Source organism: Lithobates pipiens, unplaced genomic scaffold (assembly GCF_037356315.1).
Source record: "Lithobates pipiens isolate NorthernLeopardFrog02 unplaced genomic scaffold, aLitPip1_a1.2 Scaffold_30, whole genome shotgun sequence".
In the NCBI taxonomy this organism is placed as follows: Eukaryota; Metazoa; Chordata; class Amphibia; order Anura; family Ranidae; genus Lithobates; species Lithobates pipiens.
The window spans coordinates 57298409-57316213 of NW_027507791.1; the positions used below are offsets into that span (position 1 = coordinate 57298409).

General features: G+C 44.4%; 1 protein-coding gene across 1 annotated transcript; it reads right to left on the bottom strand.

The window, feature by feature from the left end:
• Positions 1-16566: 16566 nt before the first annotated feature.
• On the bottom strand, positions 16567-17490 carry LOC143942219 (olfactory receptor 5V1-like). Its single transcript, XM_077463470.1, has one exon. The coding sequence runs from the start codon at positions 17488-17490 to the stop codon at positions 16567-16569; it is 924 nt and encodes a 307-aa protein (XP_077319596.1).
• Between the last annotated feature and the right edge of the window lie 315 nt (positions 17491-17805).

Consider the following 17805-nt stretch of genomic DNA (forward strand, 5'->3'; position numbering starts at 1 on the left):
AATATAATGCAGGAGGCCAGGAAGAGGGAGGAGAGCTGGATTAGACTGAAGGCCAGGATAAAGGAAGAGGCCAGGATGTGGGAAGAGGATAGGATGAGGGAAGAGGCCAGGATGAAGGAGGAGAAGGCTAGGAGGAGAGAAGAGGCCAGGAGGAGAGAAGAGGCCAGGAGGAGAGAAGAGACCAGGATGAGGGAAGAGGCCAGGATAAGGGAAGAGGCCAGGAGGAGGGAAGAGGCCAGGAGGAGGGAAGAGGCCAGGAGGAGGGCAGAGGCCAGGAGGAGGGAAGAGGCCAGGAGGAGGGAGGAGAGACAAGACGACAGTAGAATGCCGCAGGTTAGGACAGCGGAACAAAGGTTGAGAGCGGTGATGCACAAAGATAGAGAGATGCTAGTGGTGGAGTTCATAAAAAGTGTCACACACTACAAGTTTTGAAAGCAGACAGGGAGAGGAATGCAGCAGAACTGAGGGAAATAATGAAGAAAGCAGAGGAGAGGAAACTGGGAAAACAGCAATGTCTGATATGGGGTGTGCAGTGGGAGGAACAGTGGTGTGTGATGGGGGGTGGTGGGTGGGTTGGGGTGAGGATTGGGAGGAACAGTGGTGTCTGATGGGGGGTGGTGGGTGGGGGGTGAGGATTGGGAGGAACAGTGGTGTCTGATGGGGGGTGGTGGGTGGGGGGGTGAGGAGTGGGGGGCAGCAGCTGCACGCTCACTTCTCATTCCCAGTCAGACACTACTGAACCCTCGGGGGCTGTGGCATCTGAGGAGGGTGAGGAGAGGGGGGCAGTAGTGTCTAATGAGAAGGTGAGGAACATCACAGAGCTGGGGATGCCCCCTAGTCCTTGCCCTCATCAGGCACTGCTGCCCTCTCCCCGTCTGATGCTAATGGGGGGGCAACAGCATCTGACTGGGAGTGAGGAGCAGGGGGGCGGCAGTGTCTTATGGGAAGGCAAGAAATAGGGGGATGGGGACCAGGGGGCTACACCCTTTCATCAGACACAGCTGCTTCCGGGGGGCAGTTTAGCCATGTCTGATAGGTGGTGAGGAGGGTGAGATGCATGTACATCTCAGTGCCTGCCTGCCCCAGTGTCACTGATCACCGCCCCAATGTAACAACAATAAAGTGTGCAGCCAACCCATGTCACCTGTCGCAGTGTCACCTGTGCTCACGCCATACACCATACCAACGTGGCCATGATAAGGCAGTTGGTGGTCAGAATAAGGTAGGAGGCCAGCCTGAGAAAGTGGCGGTGGGGGAGTGGCGGAGTAAGAGAGAGGATGACGAGGAATAGGGTGAGGAGTGGAGTCTGATGTCTGAGGAGTGGGGTGGAACAGCAGTGTTTGATGGGGGTTGAGGAATGAAATTTAGAGGGTGTGCTAGAAGTGGTAATTCATTTATGGGGACAAATCACCACTGGGAGAGGAGATTTCAGCAGGGGCAGAATTGTACTGAGAGGAAGGGGAATTTATGCTTGGAGGGTAATAAAGCAGATAAATGCTCAGTATTTTTGGAGGATTTTTGCTGAAATGTTTGACATGTTCGATCTTGGCTCAAGATGTTTTTGCATCGGCACTGTCGCCATAACCCATACCAGCATCCTGATCACTGTCATATGCCATACTTGCATCCTGATCATCGTCATACACCCTACCAGCATCCTGATCACCTCCATACCCCATACCAGAGTCATGATCACCACCATACCCCATACCAGAGTCCTGATCACCACCATACCCCATACCAGAGTCCTGATCACCTCCATACCCCATACCAGGGTCCTGATCACCACCATACCCCCTACCAGAGTCCTGATCACCACCATACCCCATACCAGAGTCCTGATCACCACCATAAACCATACCAGCATCCTGCTCATCACCACATCCTGAAGATATACAGAAAGAACATAAAGCTTGGACTTTGTAGGCACAACAGTACACAATATAGTAAAATATAATATCTTTAATATAAAAAAAAAGAAAGAAAAAAGAACAATAAAGTTTAAAATTCACTCTAGTAATTTGTGCATAGCGTATACAGCTCTAATGTCAACCTGCTGCACTACACAGAATAAAGATTTTTATGGTACAGTTGATCCCGGAGTGCTCGTTATGATGTAGAGTATGCAGAGGTGCAATTTGCTCCTAATTTTTGGAGCGGATGACCCCATGCTTCATCATATATTTTTTAGGCCAATCAGCTGCAGCACTGGTTTATTCATCTTGACAGCAACAGTGTTTGCTCCCACGAAACATAAATCGGCGACTCCAGTGCTGTCGGAGGTGATTTCACCACCACAGTTAAAAAAAAGAGTATATATGCCGAAGCATGGGGGCAGCAGGGGTGGAGGAGCAATTTGCTCCTAATTTTTGGGGCGGATGCCCCCATGCTTCCTCATATATTTTTTAGGCCATTCAGCTGCAGCACTGATTTACTTATGTTGACAGCAACAGCGTTTGCTCCCACGATATGTAAATCAGCGACTCCAGCGCTGTCGGAGGTGATTTCACCACCACAGTTAAAAAAAAGAGCATATATGCCGAAGCATGGGGGCAGCAGGGGTGGAGGAGCAATTTGCTTCTAATTTTTGGGGCGGATGCCCCCATGCTTCGGCATATATTTTTTAGGCCATTCAGCTGCAGCACTGATTTATTCATATTGACAGCAACAGCGTTTGCTCCCACGATACGTAAATCAGCGACTCCAGCGCTGTCGGAGGTGATTTCACCACCACATTGAGCAATATATCATTTAGTGACAACTTTGTGTAATTTTATTTATTTTTTTAATTTTTCAATCACTTGTGACAAAAAATAAAATATTCAATGGGCTCAACAGGGGGGGGGGGGGGGGGGGTTGTACTGCCCTGCAGTTTAAGCACCTCTAAAAATGAGATAGGCAGTCATAAACTAAAAGCTGTGTAAATTCCAGAAAATTACCATACTTTGTAGGCGTTATAACTTTTGCACAAACCAATAAATATATGATTATTGCCATGTTTTTTTTAGCAAAGACATGTGGCTGAATACATTTTGGCCTAAATGTATGACTAAAATTGAGTTTATTGGATTTTTCTTATAACAAAAAGTAGAACATTATCAGTTTTTTTCACATTTTTGCGTTTATATCGCAAAAAATAGAAATATTAGAAGCAATCAAATAACATCAAAAGAAAGCTCTATATGTGGGGGAAAAAAACCCGCAAATTTCGTTATATATTTTCTGAGGATAGGATCCTCTTGTAGCAAAGGCCAATGATTGGTAAATATATTACGTAAATCAAGATGTTGGTCAGAATATCTTGTAATCTATTTTACTGTGGGGTTAGATCTAACTGTCATAGTTTATCCCCTCGAAAGAAGTCGAGTTTGAAGTATTATACTACAAATGGGGTCAGTGGCGCTACCCTTAAAGTGGTTGTAAACCCTTACAAACCACTTTGACCTACAGGTAAGCCTAGATGAAGGCTTACCTGTAGGTCCAAGAAATATCTCCTAAACCTATACGGTTTAGGAGATATTTACCCGAAGATGGGCATCCCTGTCTATGGTGCGCAGGCGCATTGGGAAGGCCGCAGATCGCAGCGATATGCCGCGAGTGTCAGCTCCCGTACGCATGCGCGGGAGTGACGTCATCGCGGCTGCAGCGAATCACAGTGCCGGAGCAGCGAGACCCACCAAGAAGATGGACGCTCGCAACTACAGGGGACAGCGGTGACTTCGCTGGCTCCTGTGTCAGGTAAGTGACACATAATGGGGTAGCATGCGATGCATAGTAGTCCATTATGCTTTACCTTTGCAGGGAATCAAAGAGGAAGTAAATCCATCAGGGTTTACTTCCTTTTTAATATGGGCATATATATTACTTTGCACCCTGAGTGTTTCCACTAGAGCTACGTTAAACTAGTGTAGCCTATTGCGGAGAAATTTGGAAGGTATCAGACGTGCAGTGATATAAAGAAAAAACACAGTGTACGCAAAAATGCGTGTGCTGTACTATATGTTAGTGCATATGATGGCCAAATGTTCCCAATACTATGCAATAATAAATTCCAATATAAGATGATCAAATAATCATGGGGTCAGTCAGTCATCAAGTGAAAAGAGACTCAAATCCCTAATCGGAACATACTATACATAACATGTAAATGATATGCAATACAATATAACCAAACTGTGCAGTGACTAGCGTGCAAACACGCGTAAAAAAAAAAAAAAAAAAAAAAATAATAATAATATTGTCAGTGACACCTGAATAGTGCTCAGAAAAACAAAAATTAACAAAAATTGTGAAAAGTCTATATACATGAAAATTGTCCATGAAGTTGTTGATAAATTAATGTGCAAAAATCCAAAAGAGATTATAAAAGTGACTTTCGTGCTCGTAGTATCTCCAAGTGACTTGAGTGCTCCCCCTCAAGGGTCCCTACTCACCGGATCCTCACACCCCTACAGGGGTAATGTGCGTATAGTTTTGCTCCCTTAAGGCTGTACTGGCCCAGCTCCCTCTGCTTCAGGCTCCACTTTGCACAACTCCAGGGATCAGGGTATGCCCCTCTTTTTATTTATAATGCCAGATGTCTCCAATTCTCCGCCCCGTCAATTCTCCGCACAGCACATGCATTCTTGCATACAGTGTTTTTCTTTATGTCACTGGACGTCTGATACCCTCCAAATTACTCTAGTGGAAACACTCAGGGTACAAAGTAATATATATGCCCATATTAGTAAAATACAGTAATAGTTCATCAGAGAAAAAATCACGTTCCCACCCCCCTCCAATTACAGGTTGGCATAGGCCGGTGCTCAACAAGTGCCCATGGCCACCCCCCCTGTACCTGGAGGTAGTGGGACCCTTTGAACCCAAACCAGTTGTGGGTCAAAATGAAACAAAGGAGGTTCAATATAAATTAGTTAGTGTTAGGTACCACAGATACCAGGGTGCCTTGACGAGGCTCTGTGGCTTATGCAAGCATTTGCAAATGTGTGCAGACTAAACCCCTGCTTTTAACGCATACTGTTAGACAGGTTATATGCTTGTCTGTGGGCTGGTGGTAAGCTAAGCTTGTTGTTTTCCTTGGATTTATCCTTGGCTTTGTTTGTACCTGTTGTTAGCCTTATAATGCTTCTAACTGCAGTAGCCAGCTATAGATGGGAGCAAGTGGCATCCTTTTTGTATCACTGTTGTGCTTTTTGTGCACTGATACCTTTGCAGCCATTGTGCTCTATGCTGGTTCTTCAGTGTGCCCCTGTACCTTTAAGAAGGGGTGGCTCCCCTTCAGTCCACCTGCTCTCACCTATCCATCAGAATGCATGTGCCTCCACTGTGGGGGCACTTATAAGTTAGTGTTAGGTACCACAGATACCAGGGTGCCTTGACGAGGCTCTGTGGCTTACGTATGCATTTGCAAATGTGTGCAAACTAAACCCCTGCTTTTAACGCATAATGTTAGACAGGTTATATGGTTGTCTGCGTGCTGGTGGTAAGTTAACCTTGTTTTTTTTCCTTGGATTTATCCTTGGCCTTGTTTGTACCAATATAAATTCACAGTAGTCCCACTGATGATGGACCAGCCCATGGAGGAAGGTACAGACCATCTTGGTGCCCTGCTCGTGAGGGATGCTAGAGTACAAAGCCTCTACATCCAAAGTCATGAGCAGGTCATCGGGAGGGATGACCAACCCCTCAATCGGTTTGAGGAGATCCAGTGTGTCTTTAGTGTATGACGGCAAACTTAACATATGAGGTATGAATATCGAATCGACCAAATGACCAACGTTCTTGGTCCGCGAGCCAATCCCTGACACTATTGGTGTACCAGGGGGTGATAGGGAATTCTTCTGAACTTTAGATGCGTAAAATGTCGCCTCTCTTGGAGTACGAACATTACGGTAATTATATAGATCTTGATCAGTTAATCCCTTGTGATGGCTATTATTGATGATTGACAAATTTTCAATCTTGAACCTAGAGGTCCAAAACATAGAAATTAGTGAATAACAGTCTGTGTTACATAATACTTTATATCCAAGCACATCTTTTCGTAAATTGGCTTTAGTCATCAAGACAATATTACCCCCTTTATTAGCCGCTTTGATCTCTAAGTCAGGATGTTTTTTTAGTTTTGAAATAGCTTGTAGTTGTAAACGTGTTAAGTTATTATGTTTAGGGACAATTGTCATATGTTTTATATCAATGACAGTGCTCAACGGGAAGGCCCACACATTGGGATTGGTCATGAGATCAGGGAATCTTTGAGATTTTTATTTAAATTTGGTAATGGGTACAGATGTTATAATTTCATGTGTTAAAGGTAACTCATTATTAGTATTATTGGTCATATCTGTATCATCATTTTCCTCCAGTAATAGCATTAAATCACAGGGGCTCGAAAGTCCTCCATGATGTAATGCTTAATCTTCTTGAACAATTCCCTTTCTTGCTTGGAATGAAGATGATCCCTATGAAACATAAATTTGTCAGTAAAATTGCGCGTGAACATATAAACATTTTTAATAGCTTCATATATATCAATATTCATAAAGGGGTAGAAATGCAACCCAAATTTGAGAACGTCTAGCTCTTGACAAACAAACTTATATGGGGTAAGATTAATCACATCCAAACCTACGTGGGTGGTAGGTTGGACAAAGGCGTCTGAAAATTTGCATGTAGGGCTCCCGGCTGGGTAATGTGTGGGTCCAGTGTGCTTTGTTTCCTGATGGGACTTGGGACACCTCCACGACCTACGTACTTTATGGTTTCCCTGAATGTGGTATCGTATAATGTCCATGGCTTGGGATTACCTCATAAACGCAGTAAGTTGTGGCTCGAAATCAAACGATTGGAGGCACATATTCTTTTTTTTTACAGGAGACACACTTTCGCACTGACTCGGTCCCCCACCTTCCCACCCACCTGTATAATCAGTGGTTTCTCAGCAACTCTCCTCCATCTGTCGGGTGGAGTCGCTATAGCCATACATAAACCATACATAAACAATGCCCCTTTGTCCTGGTGGACCAATTAACTGACTCCAATGGCAGATACGTTTTAATTGAAGGCACCATCCTAATCCTTACTTTCACTTTTGCAACCGTGTACGCACCAAATACTTAACAGGACACCTTCCTAGACTTCTTCTTAGACTCCCTCTCCTATTTTAGAGAGGACCAACTGATGTTGGGGGGAGATTTCAATGTCAGCCCAGACCTCCGGGTTAGACACATCCACGGGACGATCCACCCACTCTTTCGCTTTCCTCAAACACTTCAGAAAATCCCTACACTCCCACCATCTTGTCTATTGCTGGAGGATACTCCTCCCCACGACAAAGATTTCAGCTACTACTCAGCCACTCATACCGTATACACCCGCATAGATCCATTACTGATGGATCAGTTCTCTTTGGAGACTTATCTATTGATCGGTTCTACAATCCTCTCAGACCACGCCCCAGTATCCCTCTCTATACATCCGTTGTCCTCTGACGCCAGGTTCTGGACCTGGAGACTGAACTAGAACATCTTTGATGATGTAGTGGCATCCAAGCACATATTGGAATCTATTTCCCTGTACTTTGCCGAGAGCTCAACAGAGGATGTAGGGCTGGCGTCCATATGGGAAGGGCATAAGGCAGTGATCAGGGGGAGCTCATATCCCAGGAGGGCGCGAGGCTGAAAAAAATCACAAGAGGACAATCTCCAAATCCTCCTAAAAAAAAAGATCCAATCTGCGTAACTCAAACATGAACGTTGCCTGACTCCAGAGCTGGCCGCAGAACTCTAATCCCTTCGCTTGGAGCTTGCCAACATGCTCGATGCCCAGATACAGGTCCACCTACGTCACATTTCTCACAAATTTTACGAGTACAGGAATAAATGCAGGAGACTGCTAGCCAGGCCCCTAAACAGGCCTTGGGCCATGTACATAAACTCCAAAGCACAACGGCTTACCCGGTAGTTTACTCTAATATTGCGACTGCCTTTAGGGACTACTATGCCCAGCTATACCATCTCCCTGCTACACTACCTGGCTCAACAGCATATCAGAAACAGGGCCATAATCTGGAATATCTGGCAGAGGCATAAGCCCCCCAATTTACCTCCCAAACCAGCAAACAACTTGAGACGACTATTACCCAGACGGAACTGGAAACAGTGGTAAAAGAACTCCTGAAAGGTAAAAAGCCAAGGTTGTGATGGATATACGAATGCCTACTACAGTACTTTCCTCCCCTTACTGTCTAGCCCAATGTGTGCCTACTTTAATGACTTATCTTCGGGTACTGCTATACCTAAAGAGGGATTACTAGCCCAGCCTGGGGCAGATGACACACGTCCACCCAGATGGCAATCCGGGTGGCACAGATGACACACATATCGAGTACCACCAAGTTCCTGGCCACCTAGTGGTAGAAGAGAAAAAGTGCAACAAGGCCAAATAGGGAGAAATCAATAGATCTGTATAAATCAGGGATATGCAATAAGCGGACCTCCAGCTGTTGCAGAACTACAAGTCCCATGAGGCATAGCAAGACTCTGACTGCCACAAATATGACACCCAGAAGCAGAGGCATGATGGGACTTGAAGTTTAGCAACATCTGGAGGTCCGCTAATTGCATATCCCTGGTATAAATTAACCAAGATGACTACTCTTGGCAAGTAAATTTGTGAGGAACTCCCTGAGTAAACCCCAGGGTGCTACATTGGTTAACACATATTTCCTGTTCTGTGTTGGTGTTGCAATTAATCTGAATCTCAGTCATATAGTCTGTCCACACTGTGCCCAGAGTCCGTGCTTAACATCCTAGAGTGGCAATTTAATAGGCTGATTGATATTGGACAACAAAATATATTTACTATAACAAAGAATAAGCATAGAAAACCACTTAAAGATGTAGCACCCTGAAGTTTAGGCAGGGTTGCTATCAAATTCATTTGCCAGGCGATAGTTACCTTGGCCAATTGTTAGGAGATCAAGTGATTTCCCCCTAATTCTGGAATTGCTGCACTTCTCTCTTCTGTCACTAGGTGGCATAACTAGTAAGATTGGATAAGACCAGGGCATAGCAAGGACAGATTATGAATGAATGGGGTGGGGCCAATGGGCAGGGGTTTCTTTAAGTCCCTTGCCCTGGTGGGAGAGCCTGTTTATTTGGGTGGAGTCAGGTGATCGGGGTTCTGTGCCACATGGACGGCTGTCTGGGTGGACATGTGTTGTACTATCCCGGGCTGCAAGGCCAGAAGCCTGAGGCCTATTCCGGAGTCATGTGGCTGCTAGGCTGTCTGAGGCCTATCCAGAAGCAAGAGAGCAGCGTAGGGTTGGGACTGCTGGCCTGCAGTTCAACCAGAAGTAGCGGTTCAGCCGGTTGTGGAACCAGCTGTGGTCGGAGGTAGAAGGGGAAGCTGTCGCCACTAAGGAACCATCCACCTTGTTACTGGAGACAAGTAAGCTGAAGTCAGTACCTGAGCAGTCTTCTCAGCCGGGGATGGTGAAGAAGTGGGAAAGCTTCAGTGAGTACCAAGCCAGGGACCCAGCAGGACAGCAGAGGTGACCCTTAAAGAGTATCTGTGAGTGCCAAGCCAATAACCCAGCAGGGAAGTGGGGGTGAGGCTTGAGGAAGATACTACCAGTGTCCTAACAGTGAAAGAGCTCCAGTGGCTATTGGATCTGAAGTCTAGTGAAAGACTGGGAGTTCATTGAGCGAAGATCCATAGTGAGTGATTGTGGAGTAGACAGAGAACTGTTTGTGTCAATAATTGAATATACTACTGTTATAGCTGTCTTCCTATACAAGTCTCGGAGTCTGCTAATTAACATTGCATCTGCTTAAGGGTGTCCTGGCCCTAACCCTCTCCCCCCAGTTCTGTTTAAAAGACAATAAATCTTTTTTCTGCATTCTAGAAGTGTCTGGCGCCCACCGTTAATCTTGCATTACACCCACCATGCCTTGCAACCCACTCTACACAGAAGGATGTCAGCTGTCCCTGACTCTGTCACCATTAGGCCTCAGGGGACTTTGCTACAAAAGAAAAAAGGAAAAGGTGCTTCCCCCCTATTATATTGACAAACAGATTTACCATGTATCATCACAGAGAGGTACTGTGGATACTGGAGATAATAAAAGAGCCCCGTCCTAATTATTTGAAGATATAAAGAAAGTCCAAGCTCTATGTTCCTTCTGTATATCTTCACATAATTAGGAAGAGGCACTTTTATTATCTCCAGTATCTACAGTACCAACTCTGTGATGATGCATGGTAAATCTGTCACCACCACATCATACCAGCAACCTGATCACCGCCATACCCCATACCAGCTTCCTGATCACTATTATATGACATACCAGCATCCTGATCATCGCCATACATCATATACCACCATACCCCATGCCAGCATTCTGATCATCTGCATACCCCATACAAACTTCCTGATCATTGCCATACGCCATACCACCATTCTGATCACCGCAATTTGCCATACCATACACCATACCAGTATCCTGATTACCTCCACATCATACCATCCATGTCTTTGTGGACCTTGCTTTGTGCACCGGTGATGCGCAGTCATGTTGGAACAGGAAGGGGCCATCCCCAAACTGTTCCCACAAAGTTGGGAGCATGAAATTGTCCAAAATGTCTTGGTATGCTGACATCTTAAGAGTTCCCTTCATTGGAACTAAGGGGCCGAGCCCAACCCCTAAAAGACAACACCAACTTTTTGGGCAAGTTACCACGACACCATTATCCCGTAGTTTTTAAGATCAAAGATACAACTATGTTGGTGTCCCTTGTCAATTTTACATTGTATGTTTTTAAATATAACTGCCTACTCCCAAACTGTCATTTGAAGTAAAACACATAGCCAAGTATTATTCTCCACAATTTTTTTTTAATAAAACTAATAAAATTAGACATGTTATCTGCTAATAGAACTTAACCAAAAAAGTGCATTCCATGCATTCAAAAATATAGAAAAAAAAATAACAAATCAAATCATTATTATTCAACCAAAAAATAAAGTAAAAGCCTCATGCATGTGTCCTGCTTCTTAATATAGAGGGTCAACAATGCCAAGAGTTGGTGAAAGCAGGGGTCAGTCATCCGGAGATATTTCCGAAAATCATCTGGATTATTCTCCTGGAGCTCCCGCAGCAAAGGCATATGACATAATTGGTTACGATTAATAAAGCAGCCAATTTTTGGTCCAAGAAATCCTCCTCCTCCTGTTCTTGGACTGGACTTGGGTCAAAGCAATAACTCCAAGGCCAATAATAAACAACACTTTATCTCCTCCGATTCCGCAACATGGCTGGTTGATGAATGGCCGTGAAGAAACTAACTGAAAAGCACGAAATGAAAAGAGCAAATCAATACTCCCCAAACTTCTACTAACACGAAATTAGCAGAAGGAGCCCAAAGGGTGGCGCTAAAGAGCTGAAAAAACACATAGTACGTCACTACGTTTGTGTTTGTTGGCCGACAATTCCTTGCCATTTATATGCAAGACAAAATCCAGGCACACTCCTTCGGACAAAGGTCTAAGATTTTGTCTGCGGAAAATCCGATCGTGTGCACGAGGCTTCAGGTTGCGTGTATCTGGCAATCTAGCATCACCAGAGAGCTTTTTTTCCTTGATAACCTTTCACGACAGGTTCCCTTTAAAAATCAGCGTGATAACTATGCAAACCGTCTCACCCTCCTTGTACTGTCATTGGACATAGATCTCCGGTATATGATCCGTGTGCTTCTCTATGGTGTCAAGTTTTGAACCTGCAAGCTGATTAGCACAGCAGGAATATATAAACTCCGTTAATAAAATCTGTTTAAAAAATGCAAAGTTTTTTTTTTCTGCTTTGCATCTTATATAATAGATTATAATAAAGAATTTTAGGCTCCATTCACAAAGATTTAACACAAATATGTGTATTTGTAGTTCAGCCATGTGGCAGTTATTTTCAGTTCTCATTGGACTCAGCTGAGAATAACTGTAACTTATAAATTATTAGTGTTAGTAAAAAAAAATTCCACTTTAATTCTAACAGATATATTACATGCCCTGGAGGTCTTTTTTTTATGCCTTGTGTACCTTATGGACCCCCCCCCCCCCCCCCCCCAGAGACATTTAGCCTCATCTAAGCCTTCTGATTTGTGTATGTTCATTATTGGATGTGAGTTACATACGTGTTTAATTATGTGCCTCTTTGAAGGATCTTATAATGTTTTTTGTATCACTGTATTATGAGATATACTGATATACAGTATCTCACAAATGTGAGTACACCCCTCACATTTTTGTAAATATTTTATTCTATCTTTTCATGTGACAACACTGAAGAAATTACACTTTGCTACAATGTAAAGTAGTGAGTGTACAGCTTGTATAACAGTGTAAATTTGCTGTTCCCTCAAAATAACGCAACGCACAGCCATTAATGTCTAAACTGCTGGCAACAAAAGTGAGTCCACCCCTAAGTGAAAATGTCCAAATTGGGCCCAATTAAGGCCCTCCTCGGTGTCATGCCACTAGTTAGTTTTACAAGGTCTCACGTGTGAATGGGGAGCAGGTGTGTTACATTTGATGTTATTGCTCTCACTCTCTCATACTGGTCACTGGAAGTTCAACATGGCGCCTCATTGCAAAGAACTCTCTGAGGATCTGAAAAAAAGAATTGATGCTCTACATAAAGATGGCCTAAGCTATAAGAAGATTGCCAAGACCCTTAAACTGCATAGGATAGCGGCAGCATGGTAGCCAAGACCATACAGCGTTTTAACAGGACAGGTTCCACTCAGAACAGGCCCCGCCATGGTCACGTGCTCAGCGTCATATCCAGAGGTTGTCTTTGGGAAATAGACATATGAGTGCTGCCAGCATTGCTGCAGAAGTTGAAGGGGTGGGGGGGTCAGCCTGTTAGTGCTCAGACCATATGCCGCACACTGCATCTCATTGGTCTGCATGGCTGTTGTCCCAGAAGGAAGCCTCTTCTAAAGATGATGCACAAGAAAGCCTGCAAACAGTTTGCTGAAGAGAAGCACAATAAGGACATGGATAACTGGAACCATGTCCTGTGGTCTGATGAGACCAAGATAAACTTATTTGGTTCAAATGGTGTCAAGCATGTGTGGCGGCAACCAGGTGAGGAGTACAAAGACCATAGCTCCCAACTGTCCCCGATTTCGAGGGACTGTCCCTGATTTGGAGCAATGCCCCTCTGTCCCTGTTTTCTCCTCATTGGTCCCTCATTTTGGTCTGATCTCTATAGTTGTATATAAAATGCACTTTTTATCTTTCAAAAGTGTTTCCCAGTACTAAACCTTTCATCCAAATTCTAAATTGCTGCATTTTTCAATTTTAAAAGCCATCATAAAGGAATAGTAGTGGAAAAAAAAAGCACTGGCGGACTTAATTAACATTTTGTGGGGGGTTATTTCCCCTTTAAGGGGGCATGACAGAGGGCATGTCCTATGCCTACATATGTTTGCTGGTAGGTGTCCCTCATTCCCATCTCAAAATGTTGGGAGGTATGCAAAGACAAGGGTGTCTTGCCTACAGTTAAGCATGGTGGTGGGAGTGTCATGGTCACAAGAAAGCCCACAGTTTGCTGAAGACAAGCAGACTAAGGATATGGATTGCTGGAACCATGTCCTGTGGTCTGATGAGACCAAGATAAACTTTTTTGGTTCAGATGGTGTCAAGCGTGTGTGGTGATGAGTACAAAGACAAGTGTGTCTTGCTTACAGTCAAGCATGGTGGTGGGAGTGTCATGGTCCGGGGCTGCATGAGTGCGGTGATGGACTGGCCAAGCATGTCTCCAGACCTAAACCCTATTGAGCATCTGTATGGCATCCTCAAATGGAAGGTGGAGGAGCGCAAGGTCTCTAACATCCACCATCTCTGTGATGTTGTCATGGAGGAGTGGAAGAGGACTCCAGTGGCAACATGTGGCAACTCCATTTCCAAGAGGGTTAAAGGAGTTGTAAACACTCGTGGTTTTTCACCTTAATGCATTCCATACGGGTTTCGGTTTCCCCCTGCGTCTCCTCCTTGGCATCATGGCGGCGGGCCGCACATCTCCTCCCTCCTCCTCCTCCTGGGCCAGTAGGATCGCCTCTCCTTTTGGCCAAACAGGAAATGAGTTTCAGGACCCGCTTTCTGATTGGCCCGGGAGAAGAATCAGTGTGACAATAGCGAATGTTCATTCGCTATTGTCACACAACTGGGTGGGCTCGGGCGCAGTGCCCCAAACCCATTTGGAAGCCAGAGGCTCTAATGGGTTTAAAAAAAAAATCCCCATTGGAATCTATGCGTCCCGCACCCCACATGTAGAATAGGGGACCAGACGCATGGATAGGGGAGAAGCGCCCCTGCATTACGGGCCGCCACTGGAATATAGGAAATATAAGGGGGGGCTGAGCGACATCATGATTTGCTTGGTGTTCCTAAAAATAGCCGTCAGTTTTGCAAAACGCGTGGACACCAAAAAGTTGCAGTTTTATAGAAACATTTTTTAATCATGCATCCTATGTTTATATATTAATGCATAATACATGTATTTGTAAAACCAAGATTGTTTACCTATAGTAAAAAAAAAAAACATCTAAAATAGTTTAAAATGTATAAGTGCCCATATAAACATATAACAGGAGCAGTTAAATGAATGCAAAATCATTATCCTTTTCTTACACCGGACATATAATTGTACGTATTATTTTACATTTTACACTTTAAAAGAATGTAGGCACAAAGATGAAACATGCTGAGGTTTTCAGCCCCGGAAGGATTTACCCCCTTCCTGACCAGAGCACTTTTTGCGAATCGGTACCTCGTCGCTTTAACTGACAATTGCGCGGTCGTGCGACGTTGCACCTAAACAAAATTGACGTCCTTTTTTCCCCCCAAATAGAGCTTTCTTTTGGTGGTATTTGAACACCTCTGCAGTTTTTATGTGTCATGGGTGAGTCAGTGCCCGGTCTAAGCTAGGTTTGGAGGAGACTTAGGGCATTGGGGCATTGGAGCCTAACAGCCCACACCAGTACAGATGTAATGTGCATGTGGAGGCCATGTACAGGGCAGGAGGCCCGGGGAGCAATTGACCTGCACCCTGGAAGAGCTGTAGTCTTTCTGTCTCTTATGGAAGTAGGCGCTAGTGCAGATTGCAAAAGGCCTTTTAGGCCAGGCCAAGAGTTCCCTGAGAGGGGCTGTCTTCCCTGGAGTGTTCTGTTAGGGTTGACTAAAGAGAGAACAGTCCTGTGAGTATTAATTACCGTGGGTGGAAGCAGAGATGGCTGAAACAAAATGTTACCCCAGCTCCACTGCCAATATAAGAGTCCACGGACTGCGATCCAGTGCTGTAGCCAGGGCGTTCAGGCCCCACAGGTGCAATTCTTGAATCAGGAAGGCTGGCGACTAAAAGTACTTTATTTGTTACATGGATACACGGGTACAGGCTATACACTGACGCGTTTCGGCTCTGACGCCTTCATCAAAGCATATGCTTTGATGAAGGCTTCAGAGCCAAAACGCGTCAGTATATACCATGTATTTGTGTATCCATGTAACACATGAAGTACTTTTATTCAAGTGCATCCAAGTCGCCAGCCTTCCTGATTCACGAACGGGAGATGGCTGCTTAAAGTGCTGCTTATACTTTCACATGTGATTTCTTCGGACCATCTACTAAATGTGATTGACTGCATAACGTCAAGTGACTCCAGAATGTATGTTGATGCTGTCAATCACAGCCAGTGACGAGAGAGCAGGGGGCGGGGCAGAGTAACGGACATACAAAGCAGGGCTCAGGAAAGAGCATGCACTAGTGCCACCATAGCAAGCACTCAGATAGGGGGAGGACCCAACAGTGTCGGCAGGAGACCCAAAAAGAGGAGGACCGTGGCTGCTCTGTGCAAAACCATTGCAGAGCAGGTAAGTATTGCATGTTAAAGAGGAAGTAAACCCTGATGTTTACTTCCTCTTCATCTCCCTGCAAAGGTAAAGCATAATGGGCTACTATGCATCTCAAAGTAGTCCATTATGTGTCACTTACCTGACACAGGAGCCAGCGAAGTCACCGCTGTCCCCTTGTATACGGAGCCTCCATCTTCTTCCGGGTATCACTGCTCCAGCCACTCACAGCGCCGGAGCAGCGATTATGTCACTCCCGCGCATGTGCATGGGAGCCGCCACTAACGGCATATCGCCATTAGCAATGGCATGCTGCTAACGGCGATAGTGCACCTGCACGCCGCTGACAGCTGTGTCTGTCTTTTAGTAAATATCTCCTAAACCGTGTAGGTTTAGGAGAAATTTCTTGGACCTACAGGTAAGCCCTAATCTAGGCTTACCTGTAGGTCAAAGTGGTTTGTAAGGGTTTACAACTACTTTAATTTATAAAAAATAAAGCATTTGCAATCACTTTAAAGTCTTGCCCTCTAATACAGTACAACATTATATAGTAAAGTTCCACCATGACATTTTTTTGAAAAAATAGGTGTCTTCAGACCATATAACACAAAAAAAAAAACTTTGTACAAGGTGTGGTTGGCTATTCCACATTGTGGTTAGCTAGTCCACATTTTTTTAAAGGTCTCCTTAACATCTGTATTTCTCATACTGTAGATGAATGGATTCAACATTGGAGTTACAGCTGTGTAGATAATTGGAACAGTCCTGTCTATCTTTGGAGAGTGAGCGGTTGGGGGTCTCATATACATGAACATGATGGTCCCATAGTAGATGGTGACCACAGCAAGGTGGGAAGTACAGGTTGAGAAGGTCTTATACCTGCCTTGCAAGCTATGAATCTTTAATATTGAGGAGATGATATGAGTATAAGAAACCAAAGTCAGAAGGAAGGAACACATGACAATGATCCCTGCCGAAATATATATAATTATTACATTGGTTTTTGTATCACTACAGGACATTTGTAAGAATGGAGGTATCTCACAGAAGAAATGGTCGATGTGGTTGGACCAGCACAGTGGTAGGTGCAAAGTAGGGATCACAAGAATAAAAGAGTTCAGGAATCCCACACTCCATGCCATGGTAGCTAACCCAATACAAAACATCTTGTTCATTATGGTGTTATAGTGTAAGGGTCTGCATATGGCGACAAATCTGTCATAGGCCATGACCGCCAGTAAGATGGACTCACATGCACCCATGGCTAGATGGATGTACATCTGAACAGCACAATCCAACAATGAGATACTTCTGTCTTTAGATAAAGTGTTGATCAGCATTTTGGGCACAACGCTGGAGGAGAAGCAGATGTCTACAATGGAGAGGTTACCGAGAAAAAAATACATGGGAGTCTGCAGAGTTGGGTTGATCTTCACCGCTAGAATCAAAAGAACATTGCCTGATAATGTAATTATATAGATCAGGAGGAACACGAGGAAGCAGAAGACTTGGAGATAAAGGACGTCACACATGCCAAGAAGGATAAACGTGGTTTGAGATGTCTGGTTTGCGGTTTCCATAATATTCCACTGGAGACTGCTAGAAAAAATAGTTCAGGATTTTTATTGATTTTTACGACTATGTTTAATTAAATTACTTTTATGGCCCCTTCCTACTGAGTGTTTCTTGGTAAGTTCCATGGTAGTTCCAAAACTATTTTTATGTGTTGATCATTTTAGTTCCAAAACTATGGCTGTTGTTTTGGTCTTAAAGCGAGAGTCCGCCGGGAGTTCCGCCGTTTTTTTTTTAAAAAGCCAGCAGCTACAAATACTGCAGCTGCTGACTTTTAAAATAGTAACAATTACCCGCCCAGCGCGCCCGCGATGTCGGCACCC